The following is a 20,108-nucleotide window of genomic DNA, read 5'->3' on the forward strand; positions in this document are numbered from 1 at the left end:
CTTATCATTCTGAGCTTATATAATTTTGCCTTTAATTTTCTATTGTAAAAATGTATTAACTTTTCATTTAAGTTTTCATTGCCATTTTGAATTATTTATTCGAATCAAAATAATTACAAGGAGGATTTTTGAATTTTCGAATTTGAAAGGCAATTAATTAGATAATGTTGCTAAAAAGGAAATCAAATTCCATTGCAAATCACTTAAAACAAATGCAGACCAATTGTTTGTCAAAATGATGAAAAAGATTCGATTTTCTCAATCCAATTAATATGATAGTAACTGTAACACCTCCTATCCGATCAAATTGCTATGTCTAAGCTATGAGATGCCACATTCATCGTCAGAGCATCTACACTCAGTTATAATTTAATTTAACCATGAGTACATGTTAATAACTATATTACTCCTTTCAAATATATTATACAATCATTTTTAGGATTTATATGAGTTTACGAAAGATCTTAAGATGACTCGAGATAAAATAAAGACCAGATTCTAAAGTTTGTAAACTATCGGGTTGACGTCATGACTTTAGGCATTCCTAATCATGATGCAATTCACTGATTTGATCTCTGTCGTGACTTTAAGGATCCGATGTCACGATGTGACCACCTATTTTCAAATGGTCCAAATGGTAACAATTTTGCAACACCTAAACAATCAAACTTATGTTTCAATTTAATTAGCAAGGATACCTTTAAAATATGCATATTTCTAAACTTTAACATCTTATATTCATATGCATTATACAAAATTCACCATTTCAACCTAAACACATATGCCAAGTTCCGTAATTCTAACCATTTAGCTATTTGATAGAAATACACATATATGTCACAAGTCATGCAACATCTAATTTAATTCAACTCTTAACCAATTTCAATTGTATAAACCAACCATGTGGCCATAACAAAATTTACCATATCTAGCTTTAAATATCAACATGATCACCTATTGTGCAAAATTGAATCAAAACCTAGGTACATATCATTTATCGAAACAAAAGGAACTTTCATGATTCACCTATTCCTACACATAGAATAACAAATTATACGCTGAGCGATAAAGCTTAATGGTACTTTCATGATTCAAGTAAATTGAACATTAATAACACCATGTATAACAAATTCCATGTAACACCTAGTTTTCAACCAACATCATTAACATTCATGTATCAAAACTGGGATTATGCACATTCGCATTTAAATACAAATCTATGAACAATCACTTATAAAAATCAATGTAACATATCATACATTTCTATCTATTTAATAACAATACATTCAATTTCAATTCAATTTCAATCATTTATTTGTATCATTATCCCATTCTCATATCGAATCCATTTGTAATAGCCCATTTTTCAGTGGTGTCAGAAATAGTGGCTTCGGGACCACAATTTCAACGAGTGAGTCTATAAATATTATTATTTAATATTTACGGGTCAAGTATTATGATATACTGAATTTTAATTGGATAATTAGTTAAGTATAAGTGGTTTATCCCTAAAGTTAAATAATTTTAAAAAATAAGGTATCGGGACCTCGTTTTCATAAATTAAGTCCGTAAATATTTTCATTAAAATATTTACAGAGCTGTTATATAGGTGTATTAGATTTTACTCTAAAAATTTTAGTGATTAAATGGCTAATTTAGGTACGATGACTAAGTTGAAAAAATCATAAAAGTCAATCACTTTAGATTATTATTAGTTATATGGCTTAAAAATGTAAATATTTGAGGATCAAAGTGACAATTGACCACTCTTTAATGATAATGGATGATGGATGTTTGCTTTAAAGGAAATTTATATATTAAATAATGTTTTAATATTAATAAAATATAATATAACATAATTTAAAGTGATCATCTTTATCACTTTCAATCTTCCACTGATTTTACTCAAAAGAGAAACCCACGAACAACCATGTTTGAATTCTTAAGTTCGACCAAGCTTCCATTTTTGTTTGGTAAGTCATTTTTAATTCGTTTATTGTATTTTTTATGGTTTTGAGATAGTTGCAATTTGGTCCAACTAACTTGTATCTCTAATTTCAAAATTGTTAAAGATTTTAAAATTAACCGTTAACGAATCTTAGATTCTTTTTATAAAAATTGGTAGATTTGGAAGTTATGAAATGTTTAAGGACTATTTAATAAAGTAAATTTTGTTAATTTTGCATTTAAGACTAAATTGTGAATTTTTCAAAAGTGATATTAAATTTATGTAAAATTGGATTTATGAGGACTGTAAAAGGACATAATTGAAATTGGAATGAAAAACAAAGCTCAATTGTAAAAGTTATACTTTTTTTCGGTTTAAGAAACTAAATTGAACAAAAAAAAGTTCAGGGAAATTGAGTAAAATGAAATTCAAAGATTATAAGCATGAATTTGAGTATTATTATGCGATTGATATTGATATTTTGAATCATAACTATTCTATAGATCAAGTTGTTGACTTAGGCAAAAAAGAGAAAACATGAAGTGACGGCAACCCCAGTAGAAATACAGGGGTGAGTTGTTCACCCGTCTTCTACTCTAAGTAGAATGTTATTTTTATATTTAAAATAAATCTCTACAACTCTACTAGGGTTCTACCTTCTCTTCATATAAATATATGCCACCGCTAGAAATATTAACACAACTTTTGAGAGATTGTTATTCTGCCGAAAAGTAAAGAGAATTTATTCTCAACTTATAAATATATTTTTTAGAATAACAATGTTATCGGTTTCTATTATAAAAAAGAGAATTTATGTTTTCACCCCAAAAGGAAAATTTTTTCTAGTTATGTGTTTTAATTCAATTGGTTCGAACCCACACTTAAAACAATTCGTGGTACGAGAATAGCAGAAAAGATCATCTGGTTGAAAGTCAAAAAAATCAAGGATCCGCTTATCTAAAAACACTGGTAGGAATTCAATTAAGGTTAGTGCTTTAAATATCACAAACCGGGTTGGCTTTCAAAATTTTAATTTTTCGTTGTGTAAGAAAACCGTTTTCAAATCGGATTATTTCCAACAGTTACATGTGTAAGGCCTTAGCTCTGTAAGGGTAGCATGTGAAGTCCGCAATTTGGAAAACCAGGAAACCCACCAAGATATAAGGAAGAAGGCGCGTGATGATTTGAATGCCCAGTCACTTGACAAAAAGGACTTGGCACATTTGAGACACGGGTCAAATGGGGCAACTAGAAGATACATCAAGGGCAATGATGGTTGGAGCCTAGTGAGCGTCATAACTCAGCCATGTGTAAAAGGAGAAGTGACTCCTTAGACGAGATGGTAAATGGGGTGTTTACCAATAAGAGTCCACCAGATAAGTTGCATATCCCTTAGGTGTTAAGCAATTGAGGAATGGAGCGCAATAGAATAGATCCTAATGGGTATACCAACAACACTTATCATGGAAGGAGCGTTACCTCTAGGCGAAATAATGAATAAAGTTCACCAGAAAATAGCGAGAAGCAGAAGTCCATCATGACCATGAAACACGACAAAGATCTTGTGGATCTACTTAGGGTAGATACCTTCATGAAATACCTGAGGAGGAGATAGTACATTGGGAACCACATGTCTAGCGAGGCATCTTAAAATAATGGGCTAAAAGAGCAGGTACCATGGGGTTACATTGTAGGCACTAACTCTCTAAGAAAATAGGGGATACTAGAAAGAGATTGTATTCTATAAGAACCAGTAGCTCTAGGAATTATTTGGCAAAAACGTCAAGTGTCGTCAATCAAAAGTAATGAATACAAGTATCAATGATGTGAAACAAAGGTAAATGGGATGAGACCCATGAGAGAACCTGGTTATGACCAAACCAGGGTTTATGTCTGCTAACAACGATTCAAAGAGCATAAGGCATGGGCCTTGCCAACCAAGTTCGCGAATTCTCTTATGAAATTCAGGGAATTTAATTCTTAACTAGAAATCTCATTTTCTTAAAGATTTACGCAGTCGTAAATGAATTTCATATACAGATCTCACTAAGTTCTTCTGACCTTAATAAATTGATGTTTGAATGTAGGATATGTAATAACTTGGAAAAATAAAGAGGGACTAAGCTAGACTTTATCGAAATTACATGGGGCGTAGTAGTTGTTCATGTATATAGAGAGGCACCCTCCAAGGCAATGCCTCAAGGTTGAAGTTGACGAAGTCGAATAGTAAATTGTAAATAACTGTAGAGTCATTAAATGTGTCAGGTTATAAGAAATTAAAACTAAAAAGATGTGTGTATAAATGTCAAAAAGATTTTGAAGGTTTAAGTTGTCTAAGTATAAATTGAATTCGAAATAAGAATGTGTTACTTTATCCGAATAGTTGTGGCATCCGATACCCGAACTTAACGATCAGGTCATGTAAAGGGTGTTACACATATTCTTAAAATAACAAAAAAATGTGCAAAAAAAATACTTCGGGACAAGTAAAGTAGAATTGCCTTAGCCTGCAAGAAAGAAAACATTCATCACTGTAATAAGGACATGCAAATGAGAAAATTTTGCATGGGCACAGGTGTAGTACATACCTAACTCATTCTGTTGTTGCCCCTACTGCTGCCATAAACAAAACAAAGTCAGCCATATTTTCCAACATGTATTAACTTATCATGCACACTCTTAAAAAAAATGTGTCGATTTGTTACCTTCACTCTTTTAAGATGAAGCCTAGAAATAATATTGTCCCTTCTGAATTTAGAATTGAAAAGAAATGGTGGAGTTCACAATGGTCTTTTTACGCCACCGGGCAAAATATTTTCCAAATCTAATTCTTTACAGAGATGAGTCTATTGCTTAGGTTTCTTATTCCCCTAAGTACATTTATTGTATACTTGCTCATATAGGCAGCATAAATGTAGGATGCTCTGGGAGTTAACAATTAGCTGATCCTGCTCCATGAGGTCATCATGCCCTTATAGATCATCATGATCCATCTACTGTTGTTGTTGTTTCCTTGTGAGGTCATCATGCCTCAATTAATGATCTTGCTGTTGCATGATGTTATCATGCCCCAACTGATCATCCTCTATATCCAAGAGTTGATCTAAGTTCTCTACAAAAATTTAAATAACTTAAATCTAATAAGTAATATTAGATAATTAATTTGGTTTGGAAAATATCTAACGAACATTATCAAAATGAGAAAGCAAGTTGTAATGAGAGTCCTCATGTCTCTCATTTAGACACAATCCCCATGTTAAGGTTATGTAAAGAAGAAAAATCAACTTACCTATTTCCCCATCATGCTCTTGTGTTGGAGCTACTATCTCTTTCATCAACTGCTCCTACTTCATGGGGTCATCATGCCCCAACGAATCATCATTATCCATCTGTTGTTGTTGTCGCTGGTTCATGGGGTCATCATGCCCCAACTGGTGATCCTGTTGTTGCATTGGGTTATCATTCCCTAACTGATCATCCTCCATATCTAAGAGCTAATTTAAGTTCTCTACAGAAATTTAAATAACTTAAATCTAATAAGTTATATTAGATAGTGAATTTGGTTTGGAAAATATCTAACAAACATTATCAAAATAAGAGAACAAGTTGTAATGGGAGTCCCCATGTCTCTCATTTAGACACAATCCCCATGTTTAGGTTATGTAAAGATGAAAAATCAACTTACCTATTTACCCATCATGCTCTTGTGTTGGAGCTGCTATCTTTTCCATCGACTGCTCTTGTTTCATGGGGTCATTATGCCCCAACAAATCATCATGATCCATATGTTGTTGTTATTGTTACTGCTTTATGGGGTCATCATGCCCCAACTAGTGATCATGTTGTTGCATTGGGTTATCATGCCCTAATTGATCATGCTCCATATCCCAAAGCTAATCTAAGTTCTCTACAGAAATTTAAATAACTTAAATCTAATAAGTAATATTAGATAGTGAATTTGGTTCGGAAAATATCTAATAAACATTACCAAAAGGAGAGAGAAAGTTATAATGAGAGTCGCCATGTCTTTCATTTAGACATAACCCTCATGTTAAATTTATGTAAAGAAGAAAAATCAACTTACCTATTTCCCCATCATGCTCTTGTGTGGAGTTGCTAGATCTTCCTTTTGATTTTGAAACCCCCGTTTTCTTCATCTATTAAATTCCAAAAACAATTTAGAATACAAAGGAAGCAATAAGTAAGAAAAAATAGGGTCGTTCGGGGGGGAGGGGAAACACAAGTTTAGGATTACCTGCAATATACAAACACCGCCAACGATCACACAGACTGGCATGAAATTTTCATGTACCAAGGTCCAATCTCTCTTTTATCTTCCCCAAGACTTTTTTTTTTACATTTACCATGTTTCTTGCGAATAGAAGAGATATAACTCATATTGGATTGAAAATGATGATATACATGTAGTTGCTTTTGCTCCGAGACAAGAATGTCATAAAGAATTACCTTCTCCATAGATATAAGTGATGTCAAAGCATGTTCGGAGGGAACTTGACCATCATGTGGAGAAGGTAAGAAATTTCCTAGTAGTTTAGCATATGAGGTCCGATCAACCTGTTTGAAACATTGAAATATAAAATACTAAAAAAAATAAGAAAGACATTTGAAATAGTTAAAATTAAATCATTAGAAAGAATAAAATGACTTCACTTACTCTAGCTGGCCATAACTTTCTAAAATACTCATCAAATTCAAAAACCATGTAGAGATTTATATGCTTATTGGATGGCGTAATCAGCCTTTCATGCCATCCAACCAGGAAAGAGAAGTCCTTGGGGCAATTTTTCTTATTTTCAGTTATGACAATTGCATTTATTTATTCAATGGTGGGATGGAGCAACCGAGATGCAACCTACGGTATGTCCTCCAATATAAGCACCTACAAAAAAGAAAAATAAAATGTTAATCCACATGAAATAAAGAGAAATCTACTAAAAAATGAAACTATAAATATAACTTCTATTCTCACTGTAACAAAATGAAACTTTCCAAAAAGATCTCGTCCCTTTAATTTTTGGTTCTCCAACCTGCGATGCAGAGTTGCTAGCATGACAGCACCCTATGCATATCTTCCAATTTGATCAATGTTCTAAAAAAAATTTAGATAAAATAGAGCCACCACATCAGCACTAGAAGGGAGTACGATAGACCCTATGATGTAAAGCACAATTTCCCGAATATAGTGGTTAAGTTCCTGCCCTTCAAGAATAAGATTTTCATCCCAATGCCCATAAATTTTTTTAGCCAAGCCAGACGAATTCCACTTTTCATAGGTCTTAGGCACTCGTTAACACCAAAATACTTTATACACAAGTTATTCTTATTTTCATATTGATGTTGAGGTCCATGACAATGAATGTAGTGACGTTTGGCGGCTAACAAGATTCTATGGGAATCCAAATGAAAGGAGTAGACACAGGTCTTGGGAGTTACTTGGCTAGTTGGGACATGATCAAACAATCCTTTGGATTGTGATAGGGGATTTTAATGAGATCATGAATTATTTTGAAAAAAAGGGTGGCCATCTTAGATTCGAACATCAGAGGAATGATTTTTGAAACACGTTGGATGAATGCAGGCTCAATTGGTAGGTGGTTTACGTGGGAGCGAGGAAGATTCTTGTCAACAAATATGAGGGAGAGACTTGATCGAAGGGTTGCATCTTTGGCTTGGATGAATCCTTTTCCAAATTACCAAGTAAAGCATTTGAGCCATACTTTTTTGGATCATTGTTCGATCTTTTTGGATACAACTAGTATGTGAAGGACTAATCATCAAATTGGGGCCAAACTATTTCGTTTCAGGGCCAAATGGTGTCTAGAAAATTCTTTTGAGGAAGAGGTAAAAAGGAATTGGGTTGTTTTATCAGGAAGCGTTTCAGATAAGCTTGTGAAAGTGGGACAGCAGTTTCAACAATGGAGTCGATCCATAAATAGGGAGAATAAGAAAACTCGTTTAGATTTAGAAGAATGGTTACATGATCATTATAAATGGGATCAACTGATGAGGTCCTAGACGAAATTACGAATATCCAGCTAGGTCTTAATTTGGAGGCTGATCAATAGGAGATTTGTTGGGAGCAACAAGCCCGCGTCAACTGGTTGAAAAATTAAGATCAAAATACAAGTTATTTTCATAAAGTTGCTATTCATTGCCAGAATCATGGACGGATAATTGGATTGGAAGGGAATGATAGAAGCTGGTTCTCAACGATCGAGGAGATGCTGCAGCTTGAATTGAATTATTTTGGTAATTTATTTTCGGCCTCTGAAACAGGTGCTGATGAACGGTTGTTTGGCTTAGTGGAGAAATCGATCACTACGAGTATGAATGACGAGTTGCTTAAACAGTTCACTAAGGAGGATATCAAACATGCTGTCAAATCGATGTCACCCCTGAGGGTTCCTGGAATTGATGGTTTTCCAGCAATTTTCTTTCAAAGGTATTGGCATATTATTGGACCTGATATTTCTAGTTATTGTTTACTGTCTTGAACAGTGAAACTGAAATGGGAGAAATTAATAAAACTCACATTGTTTCGATTCCTAAAGTTGAGAAACCAAATTTTTTTCTCAATTTTGTCCTATAAGCCTTTGCAACGTACTTCGCAAGATTATTGCGAAAGTCTTGGTGGAATGTATGAGTGCAATTTTGGGAAGTTGTATTAATGAAGCTCAAGGGGCTTTTATCCTAGGCAGACATATTTCAGATAATGTGTTAATTGCTTATGAGGTCTTACACTCCCTTAAAATGAAGAAGAAAAGTAGAAAAGGGAATTTTGCTCTTAAACTCGATATGAGTAAAGCATATGATCGTGTTGAGTGGGATTTTTGGCTGAAATGATGATTCAGTTGGGTTTTCATATTGATTGAGTCGTTCTCATTATGATTTGTGTTTGTTCTGTCTCCTATACTGTGGGACTCAATGGGACTACTAGTGAGTGGTTCTCACCTTTGAAAGGTTTAAGATAAGACGATCCACTCAACCCTTATCTTTTTTTTTAATTTGTGCAAAGGGTTTCTCTACACTGCTCTATGAAGCCAAACAAAAGGACTTGATGAGGGGTGCTCCTATTGGAAGGGAAAGACTCATGATAAACCATTTTTTTCGCAGATGACTGCATCCTGTTTAGGGATACCTCGAGTGAGGGAGCTATTATGGTTCGAAACATTATTCAGAAGTATGAGCTAGCTTCAAAGCAACGGGTGAATTTCGATAAATCTCTTATCTACTTTGGTGGTAGTGTGGATTCTAATGACAGGGAGATCATAACCAATATATTGGGTGTTCGTGTAGCTTCAAACCCTGAGAAGTATTTGGGATTACCAATGATGGTTGGAAGTAAAAAGAGGTGGGCTTTTGCTAATTTTGTTGTCTGATTCAGAAATAAAATTGATGAGTGGAGTTTGTGCTATCTTTTGATAGGGGGAAAGGAGGTTTTCATTAAGTTGGTTCTACAAGCTATAACAGTATATGTTATGCAATGCTTTGCTTCGCTAAAAATTTTATGTCTCAAGTTAGAGGGCATTATGAATAAATTCTGATGGTCTAATAATAAGTCTGCTAAAGGCATATACTGGAGTAGTTGGAGTGCATTGTGTAAGCCAAAATGTGTTGGTGGGCTGGGATTTTGGGCTCTGTTTTTGTTTAATAAAGAATTATTAGCAAAACAAGTTTGGCATCTTTTTTTCCCAGCCCAATTGCCTTTTATCTAAGGTTTTAAAAACTTGTTATTATCCTTTTATAGATATCTTATCAACTAAGGTTGGTTCTTACCCATCGTTTACCTGGAGGAGTATTTGTAGCGCTTGGAATTTATTGCAAAAGGGATTATTTGGCATATTGGTAACGGTGCTTGTGTTAACATGTGGAATGATCCATGGCTGCCTGGTATAGGGAATAACAGATTATCAATACAGAACATAAATCCTTCTTGGACTACAGTGAACCAGTTAATTGATGCGGAGACAAATACCTAGAATAAGGAGTTTATCAGTGGAATTGTTGATGATGATCAAGCGAACCGTATCTTTTCCATTCCGCTTTCTGGCTCTAGATCGGCTGATTTGCTAGTTTGGAATTACGAGGCTATTGGGGAGTACTCCGTAAAAAGTGGGTATTGAGTTTGAGTTACAGAACAATTACAGAGCAATAATTATAACCTCCCTACTGCAGATAATTACAAGGATTTCTACAAAACATTTTGGACTATGCACATTCCAACTAAAATTAAAATACATATGTGGAGGCTGTTCAATAATCTTGTGCTTCATTTCTATAATCTTTTCCAAAGAAAATTAAATGTTGATGTAGCCTGTCCACTTTGTAAGGAAGCTCCGGAAGACTCTGACCACTTGATGTGGTCATGTGGCATTTCACAGCAACTATGGGCTTCTCTTCACATTACGCTATCTCCAGTTGGGAGTACCTCGAATTTCAAAACTCGGTTTGTTAACACTTTTTATGCAGCAGATGAAAGTAACAAACAAATTCTAGTTATTTCTTTATGGGCTTTATGGTATTAAAGATATAAACTAATACATAAAGGTGTTAAGTTCTCATTATAGGAACTTCTAGGTTTTGTTCGAGGCTATAGTCAAGAAATTATCTTAAGCTAAGGGAATCTCTAGGTTTTTTCTAGACCCATGTTAAAGGAGCTATGGCGACCCCCAAATACTAGTACTATTAAGCTAAATTTTGACGCTGCGTTTCAAAGAGTCTCTAGAACTTCCATTGCTGCAGTCTTAGCTCGAAATTCTAAAGGTAAAATTTTAGGGGCATGTACTTATCCTTTAGAGAACGTTGTTGATGTTTTTGTCGCTGAGGCTGGGGTATGTAAAAGGGCTTTGTTTTTTGCGTTTGATATGGGCTTTCGGCGAAGGGGATTCTCTGTCGATCATCAAAAAACTCAAGTCAACAGGAGAGGATAAATCTATTCTCAAATCGATTACTCACAGTATCCATATCCTTAAAAGTTATTTTGAGAAAGTCTCTTACCTTTTTGTTCCTCGAGCGATTAATAGGGCGTCCATACGCTGGCATTGGAAGGACAGCAACGCCAAACACCTTGCTTTTGGGTTGATGGAGCTCTAGAATCTGTGCAAAAGATGGTGGATGAAGATTGGACAGTATGGTTTCAAAATTGCTAAGTTTTTTTTTAGAATGCTTTGAAAATGGAGAAGGTTCAAAGAATCTCCATGGCTGGGTTTCAAGGCTTTTAATTTTCTTCTGTTTTTCGGCTTTACTGTGGATATACACTGAAGGAAGGTGAGTTTGGCTGATGTTCTGTTTTGTGACAATTTGTATCTGGCCTAAGGTGGTTTTGCTATTTTCTATGTGCTTTGTTTACAGATTGGTTGTTTATGCCGGTCTGTCTTTTCTTTTATCTAATGATTTGACTTTGTTTCAACCATTTTGAGGCATGTGCTTTTAATGAATATCAGTTTGTTTTTGTTGTAAAAAAGAAAATTTACATTTTGTTCATTTCCTATAACTGGAAAATCATTTCTTGGTAGTCTAGTAATTCTCAAAACATCCCCTAAACCCGTAAATAGTTTAATAGAACTTTCGCGTCCAAATACAAAACATCTTTCTTTTACACTATATATATATATATTAGTTATTGTTGTTATAAGAGATAGGAAATGCTTTAAAGGGCTTGTGAGCTTCAATAAATTCTCAAAGTTCGTCAATATGACTTTGCAGTCGGGTGAAAATTGAAGTTTATTGGCAACAGATTTTCAGTAGTTTCGACAACATCAAAAACATACCTACAAAACAATCAAAGTGCAGATAAGAATCAAGTTATCGACAAGATTAAATAAAAACATGTCATATTGTAACAATATTTTAATTTTACATGTTTAACTTTTTAATTTAACTCGAACAGTTTCACTAGGCTCGACTTGACTCGACTCAACTCGAATTTCATTTCACTCGAACCGACTCGAAAAAATTCAAATCGAGTTAGAATGATAAAATAGTACTCGTCAACTTGATTAACTCAAATTTTTTTTGACTCAATTCGATCAAGCGTTCACCCCTAATTCTTTCCACCTATAGATCAAATGTTCCAAATGTTCCTAAATTCTCCATGCATGAACAAAACAAATGTTGTACTCTAAGAGTCTATCAAGATTTGATGAAGTGATATTTTGATATTGTACCATGCTATCATTTGAAAAAGAAAATAAATAAAAAAATAATTTTCACGTGAAAACATGGTACAATATGTTTGTTATGTTAACAAACTTTTACATTTGCTAAGTTCAAATTAAAACGGACTTAGTTGCCATGTTTATGTACTAAAGTGGACAAAAGAAAAAAGTACAAATACCAAAATAGACTCAATTACCAAATTTAAATACTAAAAATTATAGTAAGATATATCTTAGAAATAGTTTATACTCCAATATAAAAACACATTTTGTAGAAAATATATAACATTATAAATATGAACTAACAAAAAATTGTTAAATTCATTTATGTGATATATATTTAATGAAATAAGTATTCCTTGTATAGCATAGTTTTAAAATTAGTATGATATATGGAAGAGTTTATATTCGAACAAACTTGTTTATAATATTTAATATATTATCAACGAACCAAACTATGATGCCACTTTTGTGAAATTTTTTGTGAAAATGTTATATCATTCAAAATTACTTGCATGAAATATAACAAAACTTTGCAATAAAAACATCCTTTTCTATCATGCATACATACAGATTTAGATGCAAGAGGTCCTTTTAAGTTTCATTCCCCACAATCATATTTACATATATTTTTGTATAAATTGATCCACCATATTCATAATTAGTTTTCTATCTCTACTTTGTTCCGTGTAAATAGATAATTACTTAATTATATTTAATTAAAACAATCATTTTGATATATATATATTAAACTTTTATTAAATCAAATCATAAAAGATTGTCGTAGATATAAATTGTTTCAGCTTAAATTCAGGTTATAACCCCTCTATTAGGTTTAATTTTATGATTTAATATTTATAATTTAATTTGATATAAATTTTTTTTTCTGTATTTTTATAATATCTTCAGTTAGTTCAAATTGTGGATACCTTTAATTATTCTAATTAAAATGTTAAGGACAACTTTTTTTTTCTTTTTTTTTTTTTACATGTTAGAAAAGTACTTAAAAAAATTATCCCATCATTTTAATTAGAATAACTAAGGATTTTGACTAGCTAATGTTTTGTTAAATTAGAGAACCAAACGTGACTATAGTAGAGGGATCAAAATTGCAATTTGGCCACCATCAGGTATGGCTAGAAAAAGAAAAGAATGGAGTTGGACACATGTAAAAAGCCTTTTGTATAGAGTATAGGTCAAATTATGGTTATGGTTTCTCTATTATGTTTAAATTTATGATTTAATATTTATACTTTAATTTGACCTAATTTGGTTATTGTACTTTTATAATATCATTAGTTAGTCTAAATAGTTAGCAGTCTTGATTATTTTGATTAAAATAATGAGGCAATTTTTTCCTTGGGAAATATCCTTTCCAACTTATAACGTTGAAATATGTGTTAAAAAGGTGGCCTTTTAAAAAAAAAAGTTCATGTCATCATTTTAACTAGAATAACTAATGATGTTAACTTTTAAGACTAGTTAATGTCATTATAAAATTAGAGGACCAAAAATATAAGACTAAATGTCAAATGTGAACATAATAGAGGGATCAAATCTACAATTTAAAGTTTATGTTATAATGGTGAAAATAAATAAATAAATTGGAATGAGAATTCTTTTTTTAATTAGAATAATTAAGGATATTAATTATTTGGATTAATTAATGTGATTGTAAAAGTAAAAAAATTAAATTATGTAAAGTGTTGGTATAATAGATAAAACAAATCTTTAATAAGAAAAAAATCAAATTGGACACTTATCGTGAAGAAGGCCCTTTTACATATAGAGTATAGATAAACTAAAAAATTAAATCCCAAATAACCTTTGATTATAATGGCAAGAGATTAAATTAAGAAAGTATAGTAACAATGAAAAGAAATTTATTCTTATATATTAGTATATATAAGACGAAGGAAAAATGACTAGCATTGGGGACAGCAGCGTAGTTGATACGGGCAGGCAGGCAGGCAGGGGAATTTCGCATTTCATCCCCTAAACTTTTTAATTTTTACATTATGTAATGTGTCAAAATAATTTTAATTTAGATTTACTGTACAATTACTTTTAAATTACACACCATCTATTATTTTTACCTTAATTTTTTACATTTTTAATTCATTAAATGGATACATTTGCATTAATTATTTTATTAGTAAGAATTTCCATTTCAAGCTCTTAATCTGTACAAATTGGATCTTATTTTTTTCTTTTTTGATAAACAAAGCTTATATAATCTAAAACTTAGCTATTGGGGGCGAAGTCAACAAACAATAAATCATCGGCCTCCTAATTCATTGGATTATCTGTATAACTTTTTTTTATGCTCCAACTTAACAACAATTCTCTCTTCCTAGGCGTTGATTTCCAAAGGAAAGAACACATCTTTTCCGTCTTTAGCTTTCGTTTCCTAATTAACGTGATTTTTTTCTTGATTCCTTAAATGACCCCTTTAAACTTCTTCTTCGTCTTCCTCCTATCCTTCTTTCTTCATCCATTTTTCACCTACGGTGAATTCTGCCCCAGGGTTTCATGCGGCAATGTATCAGTTGACTTCCCTTTCCGACTCACAAATCAACCCGACTGCTGCGGTGATCCCAACTTCAACCTCTTATGCACAATCACAAACCAAACCATCATCAGTTTCCCTTTGTCCGGTGACTTTGTGGTCAACACCATCAATTATTCCAATCCTTATTTACAGCTCACTGACCCTTGCATCACCAAACGTCTTCTTCAGGGATTTAATCTCTCCGGCACTCCGTTTCAGCCCCTATACACTCGAACCTACATATTTTCTAACTGTTCCACCGATTCAAATATCTCAGTCGTCTATTCTTCAGCTTTATTTATTTCTTGCCTTAGTAGTATAAACTTTTTGGTTTGGGGTATAGCCAAAAACTTTTACGATCCGTCGACCCCGGTGAGTTCATGTCTAGAGCTAGCAGAGATTTCAGTCCCCCAACACGATCCAGGTTGGCCATTCTATATTGATGATATTCCGTTAACATGGGAACAACCCCTGTGCCATACGGTACCATGTAACTACTGTCCAAGCAGTGAATGCTCCAGAGAGAAAGGAGGTATGTATGTTTCAAATAAAACCATTTTCATTAAATTTAGATGTACAACTTCATGCTTAAACATTTATATTTTGTCAAGGTCTTTCAAACGGTACCAAATACGCTGTGATTTTCATCCTGGGAACACCCATCTCCTTGATTGCGGTGTGTATTATTTATTACAACGTTAGAGTCCATTGTTATGATCATCGTCGCCACCAACCAAATGTCGAAATCTCCGGCCTTACTTCAGAGCCGCAGTTAGCTGGTATTATTGTAAATGGTCTCGATGGTTCAAGTATCGAAGCCTATCCAATTACATTGCTCGGTGAAAACATGAAGCTTCCAAGGCCTAATGATAATACTTGTTCAATATGTTTATCGGAATATCAAGCCAAAGAGACAATAAGAACAATACCTGATTGCAATCACTACTTTCATGCTAGTTGTATTGATGAGTGGCTTAAGTTAAATGCAGCCTGCCTTGTGTGTCGTCGTACACCAGATCATGACTCTGCTCATTTAATCACCCGTTCCATATCATCTATTTCATCGAGACCATCACTGTAAAATATTAATTTTGTATAAATATTTTTGGTTTTTTTTTATTTTGTTTTGGGGGTGTTATTAGAGCTGATCATGGGTTGAGCGGCCCGGCCCAAAGGCCCGCCCAAAAAATGAAAGGGATTGAGTAAAAATATAGGTCCAAAAAATGGGCTTGGGCAAAAAAAGAGGCCCGTTTAGAAAACGGGCCGGGCCTAGGGTAAGAGTTTTTTGGCCCGGGCTCGGCCCGACCTGGCCTGAATTATATATTAATATATTTTTTATTTTATTTTTAATCATTTTAAATTTTTAATATAACCATTTTTTATTATATTGTCAATTTGTGTATTGTTTTAAAAATTGTTTTAGTATCATTTTTATTTGTTTTAATATTTGTTTTTATGTTTTTAAATATATTTGATTTATTATATTTTTAAAATATTTTATTTAATGAAATAAGCAAAAAAAATTAATATGGGTCGGGCCGGGCCGGGCTCGGGCTTAGCAATTTTATTTCAGGCCGGGCTTGGATAAATTTTTAGGCCCATATTTCGGGCCGGACCAGGCCTGGGCCTAGTAGAAGGGCCTAAAATTTTGTTTGGGCCCAACCCGGCCCGACCCATGATCAACTCTAGGTGTTATAGTATATGTCTGTATTATACATGGTGGATGAGAAATTTTATTCTATTTTTCTTTGACATGCTTGATGGCTAATTTAGCTTTATCTAAAGGTTCAACTCTTCATTTGCCATGAACCCTACCATAGTTTTTTTAAAAAATTCGATGATGAAGATAAACAATTAAGACACGACAGAAATTTTTTTATAAAATTCCTTATTCGGTAGAGAAAAAAACTAAAATTTTTTTATAAAATTCCTTATTCGGTAGAGAAAAAAACTAAGGGAATTGACATCTTTTATTAGTTTTAGCCCCTTACTATAGTTACCATTTATTCATTAATACAAATGTGAATTACTGATTTACACTCTCTTTTTGTCTTACTTTTCTTTATCTGTTACTACATATAAAAGAATAATTTTAAAACTTGAATAAAAATAATTCAAATGTTAATGTTATCATATAATTGAATCTAAATATTCAATATGGAACCGACCATTCTTGTAGTAAAAGATTCATAAATAAATATTAAGAATTTTATTCAAATACAATTACATAATAATTAATTAGGAATAAATATAAAATTCTCAAGATTCTAAATATAATAGCTATTAGCATTTGTCGTAACCATTTTTTGAAAAACGGGAATCGACCTGGGTTTTGAAAATGAACAAAAAAAAAAAACGGGAGTCGCCACCGATCCATTTTGACTAGGTGTGATCGGGTCACCTCGTTAAAGTGGTTGTTTTTAATAAATAACTTGATTTATTTAAACAACAATTTTGGTCTACACAAATCAAGAAAACATGTTCGAGAGTCGGTTACGCACGAGGAAGGATTAGCACCCTCGATACACCCAAAATTGGTACCTAGTTGATTAACTAGTGTCTTAGTGTCAAAGATTGAAAACTTGGAAAACTTTTGAAATACGATCTTTTTTTTGTAAAGTGAACATTGAAATGTCAAAGACATTCTCGTCTCAAAGCAACGACATGTTATATCCAGTGAGTTAGGATACGGCATTTCGAACTTTTGAGAATGAGCTTGCCATTTAAAATAAATATATTTTGACCTCTTTTAAAAGGATATTCGGTTAGTTAGGGCGAACGAGGAAGATCGAGACCCAGTAAGTTAGGGCACGTTCCCTCGAATTCCCGAACACCGAACATTGCCTTTACTTGTAAAAGATCTTGTTTCGAAGTTTCGAAGTGTCATACCCAGTAAGTTAGGGCACCACGCTTCGTATCTCCGAGAATAAGCATTTTTAAGACTTGTATCGTTATTTAAAAAGAATATTCCGTTATTTAGGTTAAATGAGAAGAGTCGAAACCCAATAAGTTAGGGCACGATTATCTCAAATTACCTAATAACGGATTTTGCTTTTATGAAAGAATTGTTTTAATAAATTGAGCTAGAAATAACGCGATTTATAGTAAAATGTAAAAGCATAATATGGTATTCACACGTATAAGAACAGAATAATAGGTGTAGCTATGTCGAAGATAATAATATGAGCAAGTATAAAAGGTGAAATAATATTGAAGCTTAGAAATATGTGATTGTAAACATGTACGTGAGGAAGATGAAGTAATTGAATGCGCAAGCAAATAAATAGATAAATGTAACAAAATGGCAAAGTAAAATGAAAATGATGACGACAGTAGTACATACACATATGTATTAAGGTACATACATAATAATAGAAGTAATAAGAAATATATGAGAAAAAGTATATATATACATAATGATAAACATTCAAAAATGCATATGCATGGCGTATATAAAAACGTGTACGTAATATAATAAAATATATAGTATATATACATGTTAGTAATAATAATAATGATGAAAGTGATAATGCAATAGTGACGGCAACGAAAGATATAATAGCGATAGTAACGATACAAGGATAATGATAATACTAAAAACATTACATAAACATATATTGGAAATAGATACATGTATAACTAATAACACAAGCGATATATGCATACTATATATAAAGGCATATACGATATATATATTAGAAATGGTAATAAAAAATAATTATTAGTAATATTATATAAATATATATAAATAAATACCTAATAATATTAAAGGCATACGTAATATATACATAGTATACAAAACAGAGCATACACGTAATATATCAAAATATATACATAGTATTAAAAGGGAGGAATATACATATATATACCTATATATAAAAAAAATAGACAAAATATATTATTAACATACATATGCGTTAATAAGAATACTAATATTGAAACTATTAATAATATTTTATAACATATTTATATATACAAGTATTAAATAAAATAATAATAGTGAGCTGTTAATAAAAATACAAAAATAATATTAAAATTAAATTAGAATAATAAGGAAAAGTAAAAAAAAGGACGAAATCGAATTAAAAATGAAATTTTGTCGCGAATTTAAAATAAATGAAGGAGAAAGGGATTAATCTGAGCGCGCGAGCAACCAGGACGGACCAAAGGAGTAAATATCCCGATCTACCAAAACGGCACAGTTCGCAAAGGTACCAAATTGAAAACGAAGTAAATTTTTAGAGCCAAATTAAAATTAAATAAGACTCAATTGTGAAGCCTTGGAAAAGCGGAAGGACTGAGGGCACAAATAACCCCTCAGTCCAAAAACACGCGGACCCTGGGCATAGGCGGGTCGGGTCCTCGGTCATTGCCTGAAACGACGTCGTTTCTGCGTTTTAAACTGGGCACCAAAATGGTGCCGTTTTGGTAGGCTATAAAAGCCTGAAAATTCCTAAAAAACTTCATTTCAGCTGCTGAGGAGAGAAAAAAAGGGAGAGAGAGAGGGGAGAGGGGCGATTCCCGGCCAGGGGGCCGGTCGCCGGAACGCTGTGCGCCACCGTCGCCGGCCACCGCGGAATTTCGAAAAAGGTAATTTTTTTCTTCTTTTTTTTATATTTTTTTATGTTTATGATATAGGTATATGTATATGCAAATAGAAAATTTGAAAAATGGAAAAGAAACAAGAAACGAATCAAAAACGCACGGGATGTAATCACCTTAGTTCTTTAGGTATCCGATTCTTGGTATTTGTTTCCCGATTTAGTTTTTTTCTTCGATTGGCTGCTTTGTGTTCTTTGAATCACTGATTTTTTGTTTTAAAATCAAAATGTTTCCTTTTTCATTTCTCTTCTGTGCCGAATGTACAAAGGTTTTAGATTTGGCTTTAAATAGCCATTTACATGCTATTTGCTTTCTGTCCATTCTCGTTTAATGCTTGCAGGTGAAGAGGCGGTGGAGCAGAGGCCACTTGCAGGAGATGTGACTGGGGGCGGTGGGATAGGTGATTTAGGGTTTCAAATTTTGAAACCCTAAATCTTTGGGCTAGTTGGGTCAGATTGGGATTAGTGGGTTGTGGGTTTTGGGCTAAGTAGGTTTTAAGGGTTTTGGGCCCAAAATTGGGCTTGTACAGCATTTATTTATAAGAGTTATAATTAATTGATATTTAATTATTTTAAATAAAATTATTAATATTTGTTTATGAGTCTATAATTTTTTATTTTATTTAATGTTAATATATTAACAGTGATTAAATATTATCTCATATACTTAAGTAAAACATCGACTTTCTAATTGTCTCGTTGAATTTGATTATCTGTCTAAATTTGATGCTCGATTAACTTAGGCGTTAATTCCCCAGGGAAGCAAACACTATTTCCGTCTTTTAGTTTTCTGTTTGTTAATTAACGTGAATCTTTTCTTGATTCCTTAA

At 32.7% G+C, this 20,108-nt stretch overlaps 1 protein-coding gene and 1 long non-coding RNA gene across 8 annotated transcripts; one reads left to right on the top strand and one right to left on the bottom strand.

Moving 5' to 3' along the window:
* Positions 1-4,271: 4,271 nt before the first annotated feature.
* LOC107952079 (uncharacterized) lies at positions 4,272-11,388 on the bottom strand. 7 transcript variants are annotated; one of them, XR_005906160.1, is made up of 11 exons: positions 10,967-11,386; positions 9,945-10,858; positions 9,757-9,856; positions 6,624-6,848; positions 6,416-6,523; positions 6,204-6,319; positions 6,033-6,105; positions 5,634-5,855; positions 5,238-5,388; positions 4,537-5,060; positions 4,272-4,455 (listed from the first exon to the last, which is right to left on the bottom strand). It is a non-coding gene; the product is annotated as an uncharacterized lncRNA (long non-coding RNA). The 7 variants fall into 7 exon arrangements; XR_005906162.1 differs by having other exon boundaries at positions 4,292-4,455; positions 4,537-4,564; positions 10,967-11,383; XR_005906164.1 differs by having other exon boundaries at positions 4,292-4,455; positions 4,537-4,561; positions 9,746-9,856; positions 10,967-11,383.
* Positions 11,389-14,569: 3,181 nt separating this feature from the next.
* LOC107952484 (putative RING-H2 finger protein ATL21B) lies at positions 14,570-15,758 on the top strand. The gene is made up of 2 exons (XM_016887735.2): positions 14,570-15,209; positions 15,289-15,758. The coding sequence occupies exons 1-2, from the start codon at positions 14,570-14,572 to the stop codon at positions 15,756-15,758; spliced, it is 1,110 nt and encodes a 369-aa protein (XP_016743224.2).
* The last annotated feature ends 4,350 nt before the right edge of the window (positions 15,759-20,108 follow it).

The sequence above is a fragment of the Gossypium hirsutum genome, chromosome A02 (genome assembly GCF_007990345.1).
Source record: "Gossypium hirsutum isolate 1008001.06 chromosome A02, Gossypium_hirsutum_v2.1, whole genome shotgun sequence".
Taxonomy (NCBI): Eukaryota; Viridiplantae; Streptophyta; class Magnoliopsida; order Malvales; family Malvaceae; genus Gossypium; species Gossypium hirsutum.

Excerpts from the sequence above, each read along its gene's own strand:
- LOC107952484 (XM_016887735.2), top strand. The coding sequence starts at position 14,570 with ATGACCCCTTTAAACTTCTTCTTCGTCTTCCTCCTATCCTTCTTTCTT. Across the intron at positions 15,210-15,288 it reads ATGCTCCAGAGAGAAAGGAG|GTCTTTCAAACGGTACCAAA; the intron begins GTATGTATGTTT and ends TATTTTGTCAAG.